The sequence below is a fragment of the Mastigoproctus giganteus genome, chromosome 2, assembly GCF_048544385.1.
Source record: "Mastigoproctus giganteus isolate SK-2022 chromosome 2, ASM4854438v1, whole genome shotgun sequence".
Classification (NCBI taxonomy): domain Eukaryota; kingdom Metazoa; phylum Arthropoda; class Arachnida; order Uropygi; family Thelyphonidae; genus Mastigoproctus; species Mastigoproctus giganteus.
The window spans coordinates 22,078,367-22,100,645 of NC_143576.1; the positions used below are offsets into that span (position 1 = coordinate 22,078,367).

A 22,279-nucleotide genomic window follows, 5' to 3' on the forward strand; every position below is an offset into this window, starting at 1 on the left:
TCCAGATCCTGTTGCAGCAGCATAGCGTCAGTAGTGTCCTTAACAACCCTGCCAACCTTTGTATCATCTGCAAACTTGGACATTAAACTTGATATCCCATCATCAATATCATTCATAAACACCGAAAACAACAACGGACCCAACACTGAACCCTGAGGAACTCCACTAATAACATTAGTCCACGTTGAGCAGTGTCCATTGATTACCCCTCTCTGTCTTCTGCCACTCAACCATCCCCTTATCCATAGCAGCAATTTGCCTCCAATGCCACACTGCTCCAATTTGTGCAGCAGTCTTCCATGTGCAACAGTATCAAAAGCCTTTCTAAGATCCAAATATATAATATCAAAGTTATTCCCTGCATCCAGTTCTTTTGTGACTACATCATAGTATCCAATCAAATTGGTCAGGCAAGACCTGCCCTTAACAAAACCATGCTGCGTCTGAGCTATAACTGAATTCTTGTCTAGATGATCCTGCAGTGCTTCTTTAACCAGTGCCTCCATTAATTTACCTGGAACAGAAGTTAAACTAACAGGTCTATAATTACTTGTGTCAGCCTTTGATCCTCCTTTGTGAATTGGGGTTACATTTGCACATCTCCAGTCTATGGGTACCTCCCCTGAGTCCAAAGAAGCTCTCATAATTATGGCTAGGGGTTTGCTTACTTCCTTTGCTGCCTCCTTTAATATAACTGGATAGATCCCATCCACCCCAGGTGCCTTTTTTATGTTTATCCTCAACAATCTCTCCTCCACTTCCCTCTCAGTTATTACAAAATCATCCAGCTCCCTGCCAATGTTTACTTTACCTACATCATTCTCCTTCTTGAATAACTCCTCATGCGTGAATGTAGATGCAAAATACTCGTTTAGATTGTTAGCCACCTGAGCAGGATCCTCAACTGTTGAACCATCAATATCCAGTGGACCAATCTGATTCATCCCTTTCCTTCTTGAGTTTAAATATGTAAAGAACTCTTTTCTGTTTTTCTTTGCATCCTTTGCCAAGGATTTTTCGTAGTCTGCCTTTGCCTGCCTAATCTCCTTTGTGACTTGGTTACAGACCAACTTATATCTATCATAGGCTTCCATGTCACCCATTAATTTGTATGTATCCCATGCATCTTTCTTCTCTGCCACATGTCTCATTAGTTCATCTGACAACCATTTAGGCCTAAACCTTGAACAATATTTCTTAGTTGGTATGTAAAGCCTGGTAGCCTCCAAGATTAGTTCCTTGAATGCTTCCCATTTTGAGTTTGCTGTTGGTAACATCGTCAGTTGGTCCCACTGTATAGAATTTAAATACTGTCTCAGACCATCATATTTGCCTTTACGAAAACAAAAACCCTTCCCTCTACCTCTGATGGTAGTTACCTCCTTGAGTAAATCCCACTTCAACACACTGTGATCACTGCCACCTAGTGGTTCATTTATCTGCAGATTCTTAATGCATGAAGAATCACTACTGATAATCAGATCAAGAGTATTGCTCCCTCTTGTTGCCTCACGAACATGCTGATGTAGAAAACAATCATCCAATAAATCCACATAAGCCTTGCTAGTGTGCGAGTGACCAACCCACAAATTCCAGTCAATATCTGGGAAATTAAAATCCCCCATTATAAGACTCTCTGATTTACTGGCCCACTCTATTTCCCTGTACAATATCTTATTATACTCATCAGAGTCATTAGGCCTATAGCACACTCCTACTCTCAATTTTGATTTCCCTATGCTTATGTCACACCAAACTGACTCGACACTGCCCTGTCCATCGATGTCGACTGGCTTCACTTCCTTGGACTTTATGTGTTTCTTAACTAATAGCATAACCCCTCCTCCCCTCCTGTCCTTTCTATCCTTTCTATACACATTGTATTCCCCAAATTCCAGTTCCGAATTACTTATATCTGTGTGACACCACGTCTCTGATATCCCAACAATATCTGCCTTTGATGTTTTGAGCAATACCTCAAATTCATCAAATTTATTTACCAAACTCCTAGCATTGGTGTACACGCAGGTATACATGCACCTGTTGCTATTCTTAGCTACCCTAACACAACCCATGTGTTTACTTGTACCGCAATGACTCCCAGCAGTCTCTGAAATATCCTGCATCTTGTTTTTCAGGCTTCTGCTCATTTCAATAGAAGCAGTGCAAGAATCACTTCCACCTCTGCCAGTGGCTACTGTTAATCTATTAGTCCTTGTATCCCCCCCAACTAGCAGTTTTCCGACCCACCTAACACTGCCTCGACAGCATCAGCAAAAATTCTTGCACCCTTTCTATTTAAGTGTATCCCATCCCTGTAGAAGCAATCTCTCCTGTTAACAAGTACAGTCCAGGCTGAAAAAAATTCTACCCCTTGAGCCTTGCACAATCCCTCCAGGGCCGAATTGATCGACAAGGCTCTCATCATATACTCCCTCCTATCGTGTCTGGGCAGAATTGCAGACACTTTCAAATTCAACCCTAATTCACGGCTTTTTTTCAACAGTGACCTGTACTTGCTAAGTAATTCCGCCGGTCTCCTACTCTTAATATCATTAGTGCCAACGTGTACAACTATATCACCTTTTGTGCCCTTAAAAGATGATATCCGCTCTACAACGTCATCAACCTTTGCCCCTGGCAGACATACCCTGGTCCTATTCCACCTATCCTTTTTACAAAGCATGTTCCCCGTTTCCCTGACAATAGAGTCACCAACAACTACTAGTTCCTGTGGGACCAGCGCATTCTGCCTAGGGGGCTGCCTCTGTGTTGCCTGATGACCAAGTGCAAGCTCTGGCGTTGATGTGGGCAGCTGAGAGCTTGATGGGCCCCTCAATTTATTTCCTTCGAGGGCATCCACCCTGTCCTTCAAGCTCTCATAAAGGCCCATAACAACGCTGAGTTGTCGCCTGATTTCCTTGCACTCCTTACATCGTGCACACACAAAGACACCCCCCTTGGCAGTATCATGTCCCGTACCCGACTGCTCCGCAAACATCAAGCAAACAGTGCATTTTAAAAGACTGTGATTCAGAGGGCAACTGCCCCCCTCAGTTCTCCCCTGAACCACAGCACTCCCATTAGCTTGAGCCTTTTGCTTTGCTGCTCTGGTCAGAGTCATGATTCCGATTTAATTCAATAAAATTTCAAAACAAAAATTAAATCCTTAAGTTATATCCCAAAACAGTTATAACGCTATATTTATTTTTTCAGTATCTAGTGTTTTCTACGAGTTCCCTTTATACAACTTCCGTATCACGTGTACCACTATAGTTATGTATTAATTATTTGTTACGATTAAGTCGTTATATATATATAGAGTTAAAAATACAATTTAATTGACAATAAAGTTTATCAAGATTAATAGATTTACTGATTAATGGACAATATTATATTATGCACTATACTACACTAAGCTTATGCTATCGTGTAAAAATGGCGGGAATTCTCGAACGGTACTTCTACGGACTCGTAAGTATTGATTAGCTTCCAAATCTCGCTATCTCAATTTAGAAGAAACTAAGAATAAAATAAACTAGAATAAACTAATCTACTTATAGAAGATAATTTGATATAACAATTGGTTAAGAAATCATGCACGCACACAGGGGGGTACGCAAACTTGTTTTCATTTTTGAAGGGGTCAGTAGATCTCAGTAGTTTGGGAACCACTGCTCTACACAACCACAAGCACTTAATCCTTTATAATTGCTCTTAAACTGAAATGTGAAAATTAAATTCATACCGGATGAAACATTTCCCATGATGCATCATCTGTTTCAAATTTTCGAAATAATGCTTTTTGTAAAGATCGTTTTGCATATTCTGAAAAAAAAGAAGAAAGAAATATAAGTCAAAAGGCGTGATTTATAAAATAAATTATGCAAAGTAATCAACCATCATGCAACCTATATAAATGTGCTGAAAATCTAAAGTCAAATCAATTTCAACAAATCTAACCAAATAATAATAATACTACTAATAATTATTATTTTAAAAAAACCTTTTCTCCTTTGTGAGATTTTTTCCACCCCATGACTGGTACTAGTACCAAGTGCACGGGGTGGTTGGTGTGTCCGGTTATTATTATTATTGTTGTTACTGTTGGTTGAGGAACTCTCTTACTATCCTACAGGTGTTCAGGATTACAGCTTTCTGGAATTCCATGAAGTGTTCTCTGGGAGGCCTACTGCTGCTAGACTCTTATGGAGGCTCTTTGGCACCATGCCGATGATTGACACAGTTTTTAAAGCAGATCTCTATAATAAGCACTACTACGACGTTCTTCCACCACACTGCCATCTTGATAATCCCTGGCTATTTATGAGAGATATTACTAAACTGAGGGTTAATCAATTGAAGCTTTGATTTTAGCAGGCTTCTCGGTCCCTGATGGTATTTTTAGTCAGGTTAGCCTTGATCCCCTTGTTTTTTTACTGGTGGGCCTGCATATCCCCAGATATTTGCATGTCTCTCCCTCTGTCATGGCTTCAACCTCTTCACCGGATTTCAGCTGGTAGTTTTGTCTGACTAGATGTCCTTTGATGCAATCCATGGGTCTTGCATTTGCCTAGACCAAATTGCATCCTGATGCAACCAACAATGAACTCTTCAATAATTCTCAGTTGCAGCATAAAGTTTGATGTCTTCCATGTACATCAGGTGAGAGAAGGTGTACGGTGAGTTCGGTGCCAGGCAGAACCATAGTGGGCTCAGGGCATCTCCCTGGAAGATTCCTCTTCTGATGGGGATTGGTCTGGTCTTGATGGTGGTCCTCCATTTTGCCATGGTTGCTTCTAGGAAGCATGTCAGTGTCGGGTTGACTTTGTAGATCAATGTCTCTGTCAGTCAGCTATAGGCTACGGAGTCCAAGAGCTCCAAAGTCCAAAGCTACACTTCTTGTACCAGCAGTTGTGGATGTTATCTATTGGTTGGGTTTGTCGTTTGTGGAACTTCCTGATTGTCTGTTGTACTTCTTACTTTCTAGATCTATCCGGGGGGGCATGGCCATTATGGCTAACTTCACTACTCCACAGGTTACCCCAGAACTCCTCGAGTGGCTTCTGGGTGGGTGTGTGTGTGTGGGGGGGGGGGTCCGTTGCCTTCCTTCTTCTCGTAGAAGGCTCTCGTTTTCATCAAATATCCTGTTATTTGTTTTCCTCTAGGCACTCTCTCTCTCTCTGTAATGGTGCTCTTCCTGAGTGCCTGGAGTTTCTGCTTGAAGGTGTCAAGGTATTCTTTGATTCTCTGATTATAGGTCTCATGTTTGCAGTGCATGCTATTTTTCTTGAGGATGGCCTTCCCTTTTCTGATCAGCTTCTTACTTCTGTTATGTTATGTTGTTGTTTGGAGCATTAGCAACTAAGGCCATATTGCTCTGGGATATGCGGTGGTTATTCCCTGACCTTTCCACATCCTCCGTATTTGGTGGTGACGGGCGCGAACCCGGTCTAATCAAGAAGCGTGTGTTACGCACTGCTGCTCCTTCCCACCTGGCTACGGAGGCGCCTCTTACTTCTGTTACCCGATTGGTACTGGGTCAGTTGGCCTCATCTTCACCCTTATCTCTTCTACCTTCTGATGTAGCCTTTTTCCCCAGGTTGGTTATTTCTTGTATCTGTGTTTTGTGTTATATTGTTCTCTGGTTTCCCTTCTATTTATCCAGGTGGCTGCTACAAAAGTATAGTAAATGACCGTGTGGACGGTGTCAAGTATGACTTTCTTATTGTTGAGATAATCCAGTATTATTTGCCTTTTGAGGTGGTATGTGACTTGCCACAGGATTCTATTCTGTGGAAAGTCACTGCCACAGAGATCTATTCTGTAGCAGTGACTTGCCAAAAGTGTGGTCTCTGCTTCGGTATGATGTGGGGTCCATTCTGTTGAATTCTGCTAGGGCTTTCTTACATTCTTCATCTATTCTGGATATCGCGATCTTGTCTATTTCCACTTTGGCTGCTACGGGTTGAAATTCTTGTACTTGTTATTCCTGCTCCACTTCTGGTTCCACTGTGTCTGGATTTCTTATTGTTTGTAGTTGGCCACTCGCATCCTGTTTGATTTTTTCCAAGACTGCAGGAGCTATCAGGTTCTTCTTGACGATGGTCCATCTCTGGTCTGCTATTCACTGTTCAGTGACCCGAACAGTTGGGAACCGTTCCAGCCACCCAGTGTGTAGTTTTGTCCTGTAAACTGTCATGTCTGCCTCTAGCTTCGTTACTTCATAGTATGCTCGCATGATGAATATATTCATTCTGATGCTTTACTTCATGCACTGGCTTCTTCCTTTCTGGGTGGTCACTAGCACAGTTGCACAGGAAGAACTTCCAGATGATCGGGCTGGGGGTCTTGTCCTGGTAGCCATATGGGAGACAGTGCAACTTGCTCCACTAGTGTCCGTTGGAAACTGTCTCAACTTTTATAGCCAACCACTCTGCTTATCACCTCAATATGACTGACTTCATCCTGCGTCACACTTACAGTATGTTCAATATTTCTACTTCTCATCTTCATCCAGCTGTGGAAATGGACTTTTTTTAAATTTTAGCTTTTGCATCTAGTGGCAGTTATGGGGGCTGATAAACTGAAGGAGTATTTTGAATTTACATTCACGCAGGAGGAGTTATTCAATGAGGGGAGTGCCAGAAGTTTATCAAATGCTAACAGGGAGCTAAGTGATTTTGTAATAACTCAGAGCAAAGTGGAGGAGAAATTGCTGAAGTTAAACATAATGAATGCACCTGGGGTGGATGGGATCTATCCATTTATATTAAAGGAGGCAGCAAAGGAAGTGAGCAAACCCTTAACCATAATTATGACAGCTTCTCTGGACTCAGGAAAGGTCTCCATGGACTGGAGGTGTGCAAATGTATCACCAATTCAAAAAGGGGGTTTCAAAGGGTGACACAATTACCCCAAGGGTTCACATCTGGTGAGTATGGGCTTGGCATTGTGTTCCAGGGAAAATAATGGAATCACTGGTTAAAGAAGCACTGCAGGGTCATCTAGACAAGACTGCAATAATAGTTAAGACACAGCATGGGTTTGTTAAAGGGAGGTCTTGTCTGACCAATTTGATTGGATACTATGATGTGGTCACAAAGGAACTGAATGGCAAAAATAATTTTGATATCATATATTTGGATTTTAGAAAAGCTTTTGATACTGTTGCACATGGAAGACTGCTGTACAAATTGGAGAGGTATGGCATTAAGGGTAAGTTGCTGCAATGGATAAAGAGATAGTTGAGTGGGAGACAACAGAGCTTGGTAATCAATGGACACTGCTCTTCGTGGACAAATGTTATTAGTGGAGTTCCCCAGGGTTTGGTGTTGGGCCCATTGCTGTTTTGTATATTTATCAATGATATTGACGAAGGTATATCAGGTTTAATGTCCAAGTTTGCAGATGATACAAAGGTTGGCAGGGTTGTTAACGACAGTAAAGACAGTGTGCTCTACTCCAATTGGATCTAAACAAGTTGGGAAAATGGGCTGAGAAGTGGCAACTGAAGTTTAACATTGCAAAGTACTGCATATGGGTAGCAGTAACCGAAGAGAAACGTACCAACTGTGTGGTACTACACTTAGGGAAGTGGAAAGTGAAAAAGACCTGGGGATAATTGTGCAGTCAAATATGAAGTTCGCTGAGCAGTGCAGACGGGCTGCCAGGGCAGGTCATGGAGTCTTGTCAATGATATATAGGAATTTTCCTAGCAGGGATAGGGAGGTGATTATCCTGTTATGGTCAGGATGCACCTAAAGTACTTTGAACAGGTCTGGAGGCCTTATTTTAGGAAGGATGTAGAGTAGATAAGTAGCTAGAACGAGTACAAAGAAGGCCAACAAGGCCTTCTTTGTACTCAGTTTTTTCAAGACTATAGTTACAATGCAGTGCCCTTACCAAGAAAGGTTTAGTTCTGCAAATTGCAGTGCCTGAAGAGTAGGCCCCTGGGAGGAGATCTGATTGAGGTGTATAAAGCTTGAATGGGTTGAGCAAGCTGAATGCTGATTGGATTCTTCGTCTTGCTCAGTTTAGTTTTAGTTTTTTTTTTTTTTAGGAGCATTAGCAACTAGGGCCATATTGTTCCGGGATATGCGGTGGTCATTCCCTGACCTTTCCGCATCCTCCGTATTTGGTGGTGACGGGCTCGAACCCCGGTCTAATCAAGAAGCATGTGATACGCACTACTGCTTCTTCCCACCTGGCTACGGAGGCGCCTGTCTTGCTCAGACTAAGAACCTGAGGGGGGCACAGTTTCAAATTGAGGAAAGATAGTTGTAGAATAGATGTGCAGAAATTTGCCTTTAGCCAGTGGGTAGTTAATTGGTGGAACAGGCTTCCATCTTTTGTTGTGGAAGCTAATAGCCTAAATAAATTTAAGGCTGAGCTGGACAGGCATTTGGAATGAATGGAGGGGTGAAATGGGAGGGTTTTTTTTTTTTTTTTTTTTTTTTTTGGCTGATGCTGCATAAGCTTGCTTTCTTGCATCATATGCCTCTACTAATGCTAATAGTGCTGAGTGACACCAAACGGTGCCACGCTCTGCCTCAACCATCACACTTGGGAGAGGTAGGTCACTACCAGTGACCTACCTCCCCCAAGGTCTCAGGCAGTGATTCTCAACTAGTTTCCTTCTTTCTGAATTATAGTTTCACCATTGTGGCAACCACACTGAAATCTCCAATAATACACAAGTGAAGGTAGTCTGTCAACTAGTTAGTGCAGCTCTTCATATGTGATATACTGAATTAGTGGTAAACAGACAGGCTGTTGTTAATGAAAACTTAATCGTACAGTTAAAACAGTCTTTTTTTCAAGACTGTAATGGGATCAGTCTTAGAAAGAATTGGAGAAATGACAGGATCCTCCAACTATACAGTAAAATTACTGTATAGTTGGGGTTTTCAAAAGGTTTCTTGCATTCAGAAAACAACCGAGTCAAATGTACTATTAGGTTTTAAACATCACCACAGATGATACCTGAAACAATTCCACTGTACAAATCAGAATCAGCCTGTACAAAATTGTACACGCTGATTCTGGTTCACTGTTTCAACCAACAGATCATCTGCTTGAGGTGTTGGAACCTTGGGACATCCTACTGTGTTCTCAAAGCATTTGATTGAGAATGAGCTGGAGCCTTCATGCTTATGATTAGTTTGAAAGTGTCTGCAGAACTTGGAGGTAAGTAGTTTACATTTTCCATATTTTCTCTTTTCAGGAGTAGGAGTGATGCAACCTAGAAACCAAAAGTGGAAAAACACAAGTTATTAAGAAATTATGGGGAAAAGTAAAGGGATTTTCCTTCTTTCTGTAGTTCAAGTATATCTAATATTAAGTTAGTTTAATAAATGCATACAGGTTAAACTTACTGGTTGTAATTTCACAGATTACTTCCAATTATTAAATATGAAAGAAGTGCAATTCATCTCCACATTAATTCGCTCAATGAATGCACTGCATCTAGGGTTCTGGTGTTCTTATGCTCCAAGTTTATATTCTAATTATATCTGCACGATCAAAGTCTTAAGTTGAATGTGTTTTAAATTTTATTAACAAATGTGCAATTGCATTTAATGAAAAGATTCCAGTGGCAAGCAGCAGCTTGTTTCAACTAGCAAAATCAGTAGAATATCTCTTATTCTACTGATTTTGCTTCCAACATATTATAAACTAAGCATTTTGAAAACAATTTTATAAATATAGTGCTTCAATTCCTTTCTTTATGTACAAACCTATCATAAACTTCCATCTTTTTATACTGAACATCATGCAATGTGCATAATGAAATTATATCAAATTTCATTATGCACATTACATTTCTTTAATAATTAAATGACAAATGACATCTGTTTTGAGGAGTTTTCTAATAAGAAGCAGAAACTCAGTTCTACACTACACTATAACTAATTCAAAACTCTCAACAAAGCAACCTAACATAGAAAATTAAAAGTATACAATAAGATGACATACCATGACTGGCACGGAGGTCATGTCCCACTACTTGTGCCCAACCAACAGGATGAATTAGTGGAGACCTTTCATGACACCAGAATCCTTCATCACCATCCTCAGAAGTCTCATAAGTTACATGAAGACGGCCACCTACAGTTTCCACGACTTTGGCCACTCTAACAGCAGAAATGCGATTTTTATCAACAACCTCTAATTTCATTCCAATTTTGAATTTGTTTTTCAGGCTTTCATATACCTGTAAACAAAATAATTTACTAAAGGCCAAACTATTTCAATGACACTGTGCAGATGGTGACTAAGTCAAATTTATTGTTTTAATTGTCATTTCACATTCCTACCCTGAAAATGTAAAGGAATGGTTTAAATTTTAAAATAACTGCAACTTCTATTTACAACTAAAATTAATAATATTTCTCACAGCAGATGAAGTAATCAGCAAATCATTATTTAGTCAGGAACCAAGCAAAGACTGTGGAAACTAACAGTACTTATAGTATTCTAGTAACGTAAGCAGGTTGCAATTCCAGAGGAAACTTGCTGGCATTTCTGCATACTGTATGAACATATTTTTGTATGATGTAAATTTTTGGAAAAAATCCATACGGGAAAAGGCTGTTCTAGGTAAAAAGCAAAAAGGAAATATTCAGTTCAGTGATTTTGAAGCTGAACTATTAACAAGTGCAGAGCATATGATTAATCTGCTCAGAATAGTTTGGAAGAAAGAGATGCAAATCTGTGGCGTGATTTCTGTATAATTGCATTCATCTCTAGATGGTCCTGCATTGCTTCTTTAACTAGTGATCCCATTATTTTCCCTGGAACAGAAGTCAAATTTAATTACTGTAATTACTAACTTTATGTTTAATCCCCCCTAAATCCAAGGAGTTTTGCTTAGCAATTTGTTGCCTCTTTTAATATAACTGGAAAGATCATCCCATCCACAGCAGGCACCTTATGTACTTTTAGCTTCAATAATTTCTCTTCCACTTTCCAATCAGTTGTTATAAAATCATTTAACTCCCTGTTAGAATTCAATATATTTCTGTAATCTCCACAACAAAATGTTTCTTAATATGTCAGTGTAGATGCAAAATATCTGTTCAGTTTGTTAGCAACCTGAACAGCATTATCGACAGTTATAGCAGTAATATAAATTTTAAAAAGTTTGACGAATTTGAGGTATTGCTCAAAACATCAAAGGCAGATATTATTGGGATATCAGAGACGTGGTGTCACACAGATATAAGGAATGCAGAACTGGAATTTGGGGAGTACAATTTGTACAGAAAGGATAGACAGGATAGGAAGGGAGGAGGGGTTATGCTATTAGTTAAGAAACACATAAAATCCAAGGAAGTGAAGCCAGTCGACATCGCTGGACAGTGCAGTGTCGAGTCAGTTTGGTGTGACATAAGCATTGGGAGATCAAAATTGAGAGTAGGAGTGTGCTATAGGCTAAATGACTCTGATGAGTATAATAAGAAACTGTACAGGGAAATAGAGTGGGCCAATAAATCAGAGAATCTTATAATGGGGGATTTTAATTTCCCAGATATTGACTGGAATTTGTGGGTTGGTCACACCACACACTAGCAAGGCTTTTGAGGATTTATTGGATGATTGTTTTCTATATCAGCATGTTCGGGAGGCAACTAGAGGGAGTAATACTCTTGATCTGATTATCAGTAGTGATTCTTCATGCATTAAGAATCTGCAGATAAATGAACCACTAGGCGGCAGTGATCACAGTGTGCTGAAGTGGGATTTACTCAAAGAGGTAACTACCATCAGGGGTAAAGGGAAGGGTTTTTGCTTTCGTAAAGGAGACTACGATAGTCGGAGACAGTATTTAAATTCTATACGGTCGGACCAACTGATGATGTTAACAACAGCAAATTCAAAATGAGAGGCATTCAAAGAATTAATCTTGGAAGCTACTAGGCTTTACATACCAACTAAGAAATATTGTTCAAGGTTCAGGCCTAAATGCATGTCAGATGAACTAATGAGACATATGGCAGAGAAGAAAAATGCATGGAATACATATAAATTAATGGGTGACATGGAAGCCTATGATAGATATAAGTTGGTATGTAACCAAGTCACAAAGGAGATTAGGCAGGCAAAGGCAGATTATGGGAAATCCTTAGCAAAGGATGCAAAGAAAAACAGAAAAGAGTTCTTTACCTAAGTAAACTCTAGAAGGAAAGGGATGAATCAGACAGGTCCACTGGATATTGATGGTTCAATAGTTGAGGATTCTGCTCAGATGGCTAACAAACTAAACGAGTATTTTGCATCTACATTCACACATGAGGAGTTATTCAGAAAGGGGAGAGGTGAAGTAAACTCTGGCAGTGAGCTAGATGATTTTGTAATAACTGAGGGGAAAGTGGAGGAGAAATTGTTGAGGATAAACATAAAAAAGGCACCCGGGGTGGATGGGATCTATCCAGTTATATTAAAGGAGGCAGCAAAGGAAGTAAGCAAACCCTTAGCCATTATTATGAGAGCTTCTTTGGACTCAGGGGAGATACCCATAGACTGCAGATGTGCAAATGTGACCCTAATTCACAAAGGAGGATCAAAGGCTGACACAAGTAATTATAGACTGCGAGTTTAACTTGTGTTTTAGGAAAATTAATGGAGGCACTGGTTAAAGAAGCACTGCAGGATCATCTAGACAAGACAGTTATAGCTCGGACACAGCATGGTTTTGTTAAGGGAAAGTCTTGCCTGACCAATTTGATTGGATACTATGATGGAGTCACAAAAGAACTGGATGCAGGGAATAACTTTGATATTATATACTTGGATCTTAGAAAGGCTTTTGATACTGTTGCACATGGAAGGCCGCTGCACAAATTGGAGCAGTGTGGCATTGGAGGCAAATTGCTGCTATGGATAAAGGGATGGTTGAGGGGGAGAAGACAGTGGTAATCAATGGACACTGCTCATCGTGGACTAATGTTATTAGTGGAGTCCCTCAGGGTTCAGTGTTGGGTCCATTATTGTTTTCTGTATTTATAAATGATATTGATGATGGTATATCAAGCTTAATGTCCAAGTTTGCAGACGATACAAAGGTTGGCAGGGTTGTTAAGGACACTACTGATGCTATGCTGCTGCAACAGGATCTGGAAAGGTTGAGGAGTTGGGCTGAGAGGTGGCAAATGAAGTTTAACATTGACAAATGTAAAGTGCTACACTGACAGTGGTAGAGAATGAAAAGGACCTGGGGGTAATTGTGCAGGCAGATATGAAGTTCTCTGAGCAGTGCAGATGGGCTGCAAGAGTAGCTCATGGTGTCTTGTCAATGATATACAAGAATTTTTCTAGCAGGGATAAGGAGGTGATTATTCCCTTGTATAAGGCAATGGTCAGGCCACACCTTGATACAGGTTTGGAGGCCTCATTTCAAGAAGGATGTAGAGCTTGGTTTTTTTTTTTTTTTTTTTTTTTAGGAGCATTAGCAACTAAGGCCATATTGCTCCGGGAATATGCGGTGGTCATTCCCTGACCTTTACGCATTTTCCGTATTTGGTGGTGACGGGCTCGAACCCCGGTCTAATCAAGAAGCGTGTGCTACGCACTGTTGCTCCTTCCCACGGATGTAGAGCTGCTGGAACGAGTACAGAGAAGGGCAACAAGATTGGTGAATGGAACGAAGGGTTGCTCTTACGAAGAAAGGCTTAAGTTTTGCAAATTACAGTGTCTGGAGACTAGGCACCGGCGAGGTGATCTGATAGAGGTGTATAAAGTCTTGAATGGTTTGAGCATGCTCAATGCCGATGGGATTCTGCTTCTTGCTCAGAATAATCACCTGAGATAGCATAAATTCAAATTGAGGAAAGACAGTCGTAGGATATATGTTCAGAAATTTGCCTTTATCCAGCGGGTAGTTGATTGGTGGAACAGACTTCCATCCCTTGTTATGGAAGTTGATAGCCTAAATAAATTTAAGGCTTAGCTAGACAGGTATTTTGAACGAACGGAGGGGTGAAATGGGAGTGGGTTTTTTTTTTTTTTTTTTTGGCTGATGCTGCATAAGCTTGCTGTCTTGCATCATATGCCTCTACTAATGCTAATATCTAGTGAAAAAATGTGATTCATTCCTTTCAATCTAGCGTTAACATAATTAAAGAAGGCTTTGCTATTTTCTTTGCCAGAGATTCACCATCCTTTTGTGAGTTGACTACAGTTTGGCTTACTTAAGTTTTCTGAAACCCCTGATAATTTACACACATCTCATGTATTTTTAATTACACTAGTATCATCAGTTCATCTGACATGCAGGTTTAAGCTTTGAACAGCATGTAGTAGTTGGTATAAAAGTCCTAGTAGGTTCTACGATTGTGTCCCCAAATGCTTCCCATTTAGAATTTGCAGTTGGGAACATCATCAATTGGTTCCACTCAATAGAATTTAGTCACTGCAGTCACTTTCCATTTACATGGGACAAATTATACCTATAAACAAATCCTAGGTCAGCATACCTATAAACAAATCCTAGAAAGCATTCTACTAGTGGATGCTTTACCTGACGATTCTTAATACACGAAGAGTCACCCCCGGTAATCAGATAAAAATTGTATTCTCTTATTGCCTCTCTAACACATTGGTGTAGAAACCAGTCATCCAATAAATTCAGAAAAATTCTGTTATTATGTGAGTGACCAACCCACAAGTTCCAGTTAACATGTGGAAAGTTAAAATTTTCCATTATAATACAGTACGATTCACTTGCCCATATTATTTTTCTATGCAGTTGTACATTATACTCATCACAACAATTTTGCCCATCTATAGCAGACTCTTATTTTTGTTTTCCAAGTGCTTATATCACACCAAACTGGGGCATAGCCTTAGATTCAATGTGCTTCTTAACCAAGAGCATATCCCCGTGTCTTGCCTGTCCTTTCTATACAGTTGTACTCATCATTTTTAAATTCCACATCCCTTATTGTCTGAGATGCACAATGTCTCCAACATCTCTATAACATCAGCATTTGAGGACCTAACCAGTACTTCAAATTCATTAAATTTGTGTACTATAATGTAGCATTAGCGTGCATGCATCTGTTTTTGCTCTTAGTAACCCTAACACAAATCATGTATTTGCATGTTCTGTGAAGACCCCCAGCAGCCCTTGTAATCCCCAACATCTTGCTTTCCAGTCTGTTGTACAGTCCAATAGAAGCAGTGCAAGAATCACTTTCACCTCTGTCTGTGGCTGCTGTTAATCTATTAGTCTGTGTATCCCTTCCCCCACAATTTGTAGACAAGGCTTTGACATGGAGTACGTTCTCTACAGTGTCACAGCCCTCACCCACACTACCCCAGAGTATGCCCTTGGAATCTTTATAGACTTCCAAGGTGCATTTGGCTAGTTTTGTGAGGAAGTATATTGTTGTAACTACAAAAGTCTGAATGCTCTACATTAGCATTAGCATTAGTAGAGGCATTTGATGCAAGAAAGCAAGCTTATGCAGCATCAGCCAAAAAAAAATAAAAAAATAAAAAAATAAAATAAAATAAAAATAAATAAATAAATAAAAAATAACCACTTCCACTTCACCCCTCTGTTCGTTCGAAATACCTGTCCAGCTGAGCCTTAAACTTATTTAGGCTATCAACTTCCACGACAAGGGATGGAAGTCTGTTCCACCAACCAACCACCCGCTGGCTAAAGGCAAATTTCCTCACGTCTATCCTACATCTGTCTTTCCTCAATTTGAATTTATGCCCTCTCAGGTGATTTTTCTGAGCAAGAGACATAAATATAGAGGGCAATAAATGAATACTTTGATGAAAGAACAGCAGTCAAATCCAAATAAAAAACAGAGATATGTACATCACTAGGGGATGCCCACAAGGCTAGGTATTCAACCACTCATGCAGAACTTAGGGCTGGATGAATTCCTTAACCTGCAGTGGTGGAACCCTGGACCTGGTATATGCCCAAATTTCTTCTAAATTTCTTGAAAAAAATCTTGGTGTTTTTGAATTCTGCCTGAAGTATACCAATGTTTGAGCAATGAATTGCAGTGTTCCTCAATGGACTGCAATCCATTATATATTTCTTTATTTTTAAATTTGAAAGTAAAACAAAATAAAATAAAATAACTCCTTTTTGCATAGTGGACACAACGTGCCTGGTCTTATGTGCATGCTGGCTAACCCACAAGGGCATGTGGACTGGGATGGGATCCTGAAGAGATGTGCAGGTAAATGCAAGCAGTTACCTGCAAGGGTGGTCCTCCAAAATCTCTGATCTGGTGGTTACTACTAAAAGAAGAAACAAAACACTGCCTGGGCTCTTTAGTATATGTTGAAAGGGATGATACTTCTGCTACAGCTGGTACAGATTAGCTAAAATGTAGATGAGAGGAATCAAATTTTATTTAGTTTTAAATAGTTATATTTGTTATATTTATTTAGTTTCTTTGCATTAAAATCTGTTCTCTGTTTTCATTAAACCTAAGTTATTAAAATTTTATTGTTTTGTTAAGTTATAAATTTAGGGGTGTTTTTTTTTTTTTTTTTCTGGTCCTATCCTCCTTTGTGAATAACAGATTTTCTCTTCCCCATGGGACTGAGGAGAAGAGTCTCAAGTTGCAGATGATCCAGATTCATACGTCAGAATGAGAACTCAGGAATCAGCTTCCTGGTCCTGAATAGGCCAAATATAGAATACAACATACATTGGGTTAAGTTGAGTTGTTAAACATCGCGGAGCCCACATGGCAGAAATGAGGAAATCCTTGTGTGCCACCTTTACAAGAGACATATGCATATATACGATACCTACACTGATAAGCTAAATCATCATAACCTCCTACCTAATAGTGTGTTGGACCACCTTTCATCATGATAACTGCTCGCACCTGCCATAGTATTGACTCCACTAGACCATGGAAAGTGTCTTCAAGTATCCAGGACAGAAGGACATCCTGAGTTCAGCAATGGAGCATTGGTGCGGCCTGGCAAATGCTGCATTCCATTGCATCCCACAAATGTTCAATGGGACTGATGTCAGAGAAATTCAGTGGCTAGTGGAGCAAATGAAATTCTTGGGCATGATCCTCTAACCATTCCTGCAAAATGTGGGCCTTGTGACATGAGCAATGTCGTGTTGGAGTCTAGTGCCATCTAGATACACAGTCATGATGTAGGACAAAAAAATTGAGTTTAAACAATGTCGAGGAGGCATCTGGCATTGAGAGTGCATTCAATAGGGATGAAGGGAACCAGTGATTCCATGAAAACATCCCCCAAACCATGTACTACTGCTGTCAGCCTGCTTGCAATCAAATATACACCAATCCATCGGCATGATGGAGCTGGAACCTTGATTCATCACACCAGGTGACTTCCCCAGTTGTTTAATGTCCAGGACTAGTGCTTCTGTGCCCATTGCAAGTGGAAGTAAAGTTTGTGCACTCTGGTTGTAGTCTGTCATTAATTGAGGCATTGTGGGCTGTCTGTTGTCCCAGGCAGCATGTGTCGTGAAATTCGCCTCAACTGTCAACCAGTGGTCTCTCCATCCCATCCCAACCTTGGTAGTTTTGTGTCCCTCTTTGGATAATTCCTGCCTTACCTTCATGACAGCAGCCCTCAAACAGCTGACAATGGCTGTTTGCCGAAATGCTAGCCCCACCTTCCTAGAACCACAAATCATTCTCCGTTCCAACTCTGTCAGGTCCTTCTTTTTTCCCCATTGCATGGGCTTTGTACTAACAAACTGATGGCACTACCTGTGTAATCACTGTATATGATGTGCCAGTTAGTGACATCACTCCTAGGTGCTGTAGGATGTGTCCACTCCTGGAGACAGTTTTGGCTCATGAATGTATATCCCACTTTTACTGATGATGGAAGGTTTGGTGTACTGAATGTCAATAAGATGCTGTGAGTGGGAATAATCTCTGAATCTTTTTTTTTTTTTTTTCCCCAGCATAATTCTTTTTGCCCATGTAACTTTCTGCTCTTGTAGTTACTGGATAACTTCATTCTCTGAGATATTCATTAGGTCCCATTCTGAAATAACACCACTGGAGACTGAGTGTGAAATGTGAGAACACTCTGATTGGAACTCCACAAAATGAGGTGAGTTTCAGAAAACACCAAGAGAGTGTGTTTGTGACTACTGGAGATCATCAGCTAGGAGATCACCAGATTTAAGCCTTTGCATCATCCTTGTGGAGCCATCTACTCTTTCTAGACATTTCTTTATGTAAAATGGAAGCATATTGGCTATAGACTGATTTATTAAAGAAAGCAGAATTAAAAAGTTGAATGTTCCATTTGGGGGATAAAGCTATCTTGTTTCACTAGGTTGGATGGGTCATCATCGCCAGGTTCATGCTAGATTTACAGTCTTAATTGGTGGAAAGTTTTCATAGTTTGCAGTTTGTTCCTTTTGGCTCTGGGGTTAGCTTTACCACCAGTTTTTCTGGCCTCACCACAGGGAGGCAGGAGTGGTGCCACAATTTGACTAAGCAGCTCAATGATGTGTGTTGTACTATTAGAAAAAGAAACAGAAAGGTGAATTTTCTTTCTAGGCTTCTGGCTATTCCTTGTGCAAAAGAGTTACTCTTAACTTTTGAAATCAAAAAACTATTTAGAACAAAAAGGAATCTATGCACAAGTAAAAGACATATAGAGAGGGGACTTTGAGAAAAAAGAAGATAAAAAAAAACTGCTTGATCTTATTATAGTATAGAATCTGTTGGAAGGCGAGGAGCAAATTTTGGATTCTTCGTATCTATGAGAGAGAACATATTTAATTAAATGAGATGCTAGCTCACTACAGTAAGCAGTGATCCAAGAATTATTTTGATTAAGTTCTTAAATCCAGACATTGGCCTGAAATCAAATTTCAGTGACAATATATCATTTTTTAATCATTAATGTAAGTGTGAATTTTTAAATAAAATATCATGTTCAATAACTATAAAGCAATAAAATTTTTTTTTACATAATTTCAAAATGTAAGTGGTTACAATGACAGATTTTTGTAGATTTATATGAGTACATATCAGTGGTACCCCTTTCCCCATTAACAATTCTATGCTCACCTCAACACTAAATTATTGTATTCATAGCTGATATAATTAAGATTATAAAAGAAAATTAAAAGAAACATTCATAACATAAATAATATTGTAATTTTTAATCCTACAATACTTAGTATTTTATTAATGTGGCTGCACACGAATTCTTCACGTTAATTTTTTTTCTCGACCAACATTAAAAATCAAGGAAGAACTACACAAACTATTTGAGGAGATGAATAGGTGAAACATGATTTTTTTTTTTTTTTTTTTTTTTGACTGATGCTGTATAAGATTGCTACTACTTTGCTAACTGGAAGCTTGAAGTGGTGGAACACATATTTAGTCTCCTCAGCAAAGCTCAAGGAAACTGCCATCTTTTTTATCATGCAGTATGATTAATGTCTTTTGAGGTTATGATGGATAACACAGCAAGATCCAATCTTCCTTATATTTTGATGCCACAGCACTAAAATGGTATTTGCAGGCTGGCCACTAGATAGTTCACCACACTGAACCTTCTGGTAACTCTCTAGAAGGCTTCCAGATCAGCTGGTGTATGATCTTGCTGCCTCTACTTTGCCAGATGGTGACTGTAGAAAGTCTGAGTAGTGTGTGTGTGTATGCGGGTGTCATTGGCAAGGCCTCGTTATGTCAAGGTTCTAGGTATATTCTTGCCATGCATACTCCATATATAAAAATTTCATTACTTCATACATGCTGTACGAAGTAATGAAATTTGACCACAGGACTTAGCCTGGTCCTGATGGTATTTCTCCAATTGTTCACAAAACCTGTGCTCTGAGTTTACTCCCTTCTTTTCACTTTGTTATTCCACAGATGTTTTCCATTCTGCTTGGAAATTTGCTCATCTCCAGCCAGTTCCTAAAAAAATGGTAACAAATTGCTCCCATCCAATTATTATCCCATTGCACTTACTTCTACTCTTTCCAAAGTAACAGAGAAATCTATTAACTGCCATTGGTTCAAAGTTGTTTCCTCATCGATGGATTTGGAGGAGAGGACCAGTGGAGTGGGCACCACGATCACTGACCTTAACCCGCTGGACTTTGCAGTTTGTGGATTCCTGAAGGCACAGGTGTATGCTGTAAAAATTCGAGATCTTCATTACCTTAGGGAGAGAATTACCAAGGCTTGTGCTGCTGTCGATTCCAATATGCTGAGAATAATCAAAACAAACATAGTACACCAGCTGAGAAAATGCATGGAGAGTCAGGTTGGACACATTGAACACATATTGTAAATGAGAGTAAGCATATGAAGTGGAAATCCCATTTGTGCCAAACTTTTCGGCCACCCTGTAGATATGGCCATGGGGCACTGTTCTTCTATATTGGCTTTTTATTATTCCCACTCTCTCTTTTAAAGTAATCTGAACACATGCTGCAACCAGTCAACATCCTTTTACATCCTTTTATAAATTTGATGAGCTTGAAGTGTTAGTCAAGACATCAAAGGCAGATATTGTTGGAATATCAGAGACGTGGTGTAACACAGATATAGGCAATGCAGAGTTGGAATTTGAGGAGTACAATGTGTTTTTTTTTTTTTTTATGAAAATCCCAAACACAAAAGGTATCAAAACCTATAGTACTTAGTACCGTGCATGGGTTGAAGGAGAAGTATGGGGAGAGGGGGATGCCAGAAACTTTGCTCTAGAGACTAAACATGGGTTTCACCACTTCAGGCTTCCAATAAGCAAAGTGGTGGTATTTCACCGGTTGATGAAAGTCATCTGGGGAGAAGGGGTTATGCTGTTAGTTAAGAAACACACAAAATCTAAGGAAGTACATCCAATTGATGTTGGTGGACAATGCAGTGTTGAGTCTGTTTGATGTGAAATAAGCACTGGGAAAGGAAAAATGAGAGTAGGTGTGTGTTATAGGCCTAATGAATCTGACGAGTATAATGAGCAATTGTGCAGAGAAACAGAGTGGTCCAGTAAATCAGAATGTCTTATAATGGGGGATTTTAACTTTCCAGATATTGACTGGAACTTGTCGTTTGGTCACTCGCACACTAGCAAGACTTCTGTGAATTTATTGGATGACTGTTTTCTACAGCAACATGTTCGAGGGGCAACCAGAGGGAGAAATACTCTTGACCTGATTATCAGTAGCGATTCTTCATGCATTAAGAATCTGCAGGTAAAGGAACCACTGGGCGACAGTGATCACTATGTATTGATGTGGGAATTATTTAAAGATGTAACTACCATCAAGGCTAAAGGGAAGGGCTTTTGCTTTTGTAAAGGTGACTACAGAGGTCTCAGACAGTTTTATATTCTGTACAGTGGGATCAACTGATGATGTTACCAACAATGAATTCTAAATGGGAAGCCTTCAGGGACTTAAATTTGGAGGATACTAGGCTTTTCATTCCAACTAAGAAATACTACTGAAGGTTTAGGCCTAAATGGATGTCAGATGAATTAATGAGGCTAGTGGTAAAGAAGAAGAATGTATGGGATGCATATAAAGTATCAGGCGACACAGAAGCATATGGCAGGTATAAACTAGTCTCTAATCAAGTCACAAAGGAGGTTTGGCAGATTATGAGAAACCTTTGGAAGGATGCAAAGAAAAACAGCAAGGAGTTCTTTACTTATGCAAACTCTAGAAGGAAAGGGATGAATCAGATTGGACCACTTAACATAGATAGGTTGACTATTGCTGATCATGCTCAGATAAACTGAATGAGTATTTTGCATCTACATTCACACATGAGGAGTTATTCAATGAGGGGAGTGCCAGAGGTTTATCAAACGCTAACAGGGAGCTAAGTGATTTTGTAATAACTGAGAGCAAAGTGGAGGAGAAATTGTTGAAGTTAAACATAAGGAAGGCATCTGGGATTGGACGGGATCTATCCAGTTATATTAAAGGTGGCAGCAAAGGAAGTAAGCAAACCCTTAGCCATAATTATGAAAGCTTCCTTGGACTCAGCAGAGGTCCCCATGGACTGGAGGTGTATCACCAATTCACAAAGGAGGTTCAACATGTGACAAAGTAACTACACACCTGTTAGTTTAACTTGTGTTCTGGGGAAAATAATGGAATCACTGGTTAAAGAAGCACTGCAGGATCATCTAGACAAGACTGCAGTAATGGTTAAGACACAGCATGGGTTTGTCAAAGGGAGGTCTTGTCTGACCAATTTGATTGCTTACTATGATGTGGTCACAAAGGAACTGAATGCCAAAAATAATTTTGATATCATAC

The 22,279-nt window shown here is 39.7% G+C and overlaps 1 protein-coding gene across 5 annotated transcripts in view; it reads right to left on the reverse strand.

Annotated features, from left to right (window-relative positions):
- LOC150089212 (MBT domain-containing protein 1-like) overlaps window positions 1–22,279 on the reverse strand; it is a 406,745-nt gene that overhangs the window by 155,368 nt on the left and 229,098 nt on the right. For all 5 annotated transcript variants that reach the window (XM_090388417.1, XM_090388411.1, XM_090388400.1 and 2 more), the window contains exons 11-12: window positions 9,979–10,216; window positions 3,749–3,828 (exon numbers count right to left, since the gene is read on the reverse strand). In XM_090388417.1, the coding sequence (XP_090244543.1) occupies window positions 3,749–3,828; window positions 9,979–10,216 (318 nt within the window). The remainder of the gene's footprint in view (window positions 1–3,748; window positions 3,829–9,978; window positions 10,217–22,279) is intronic.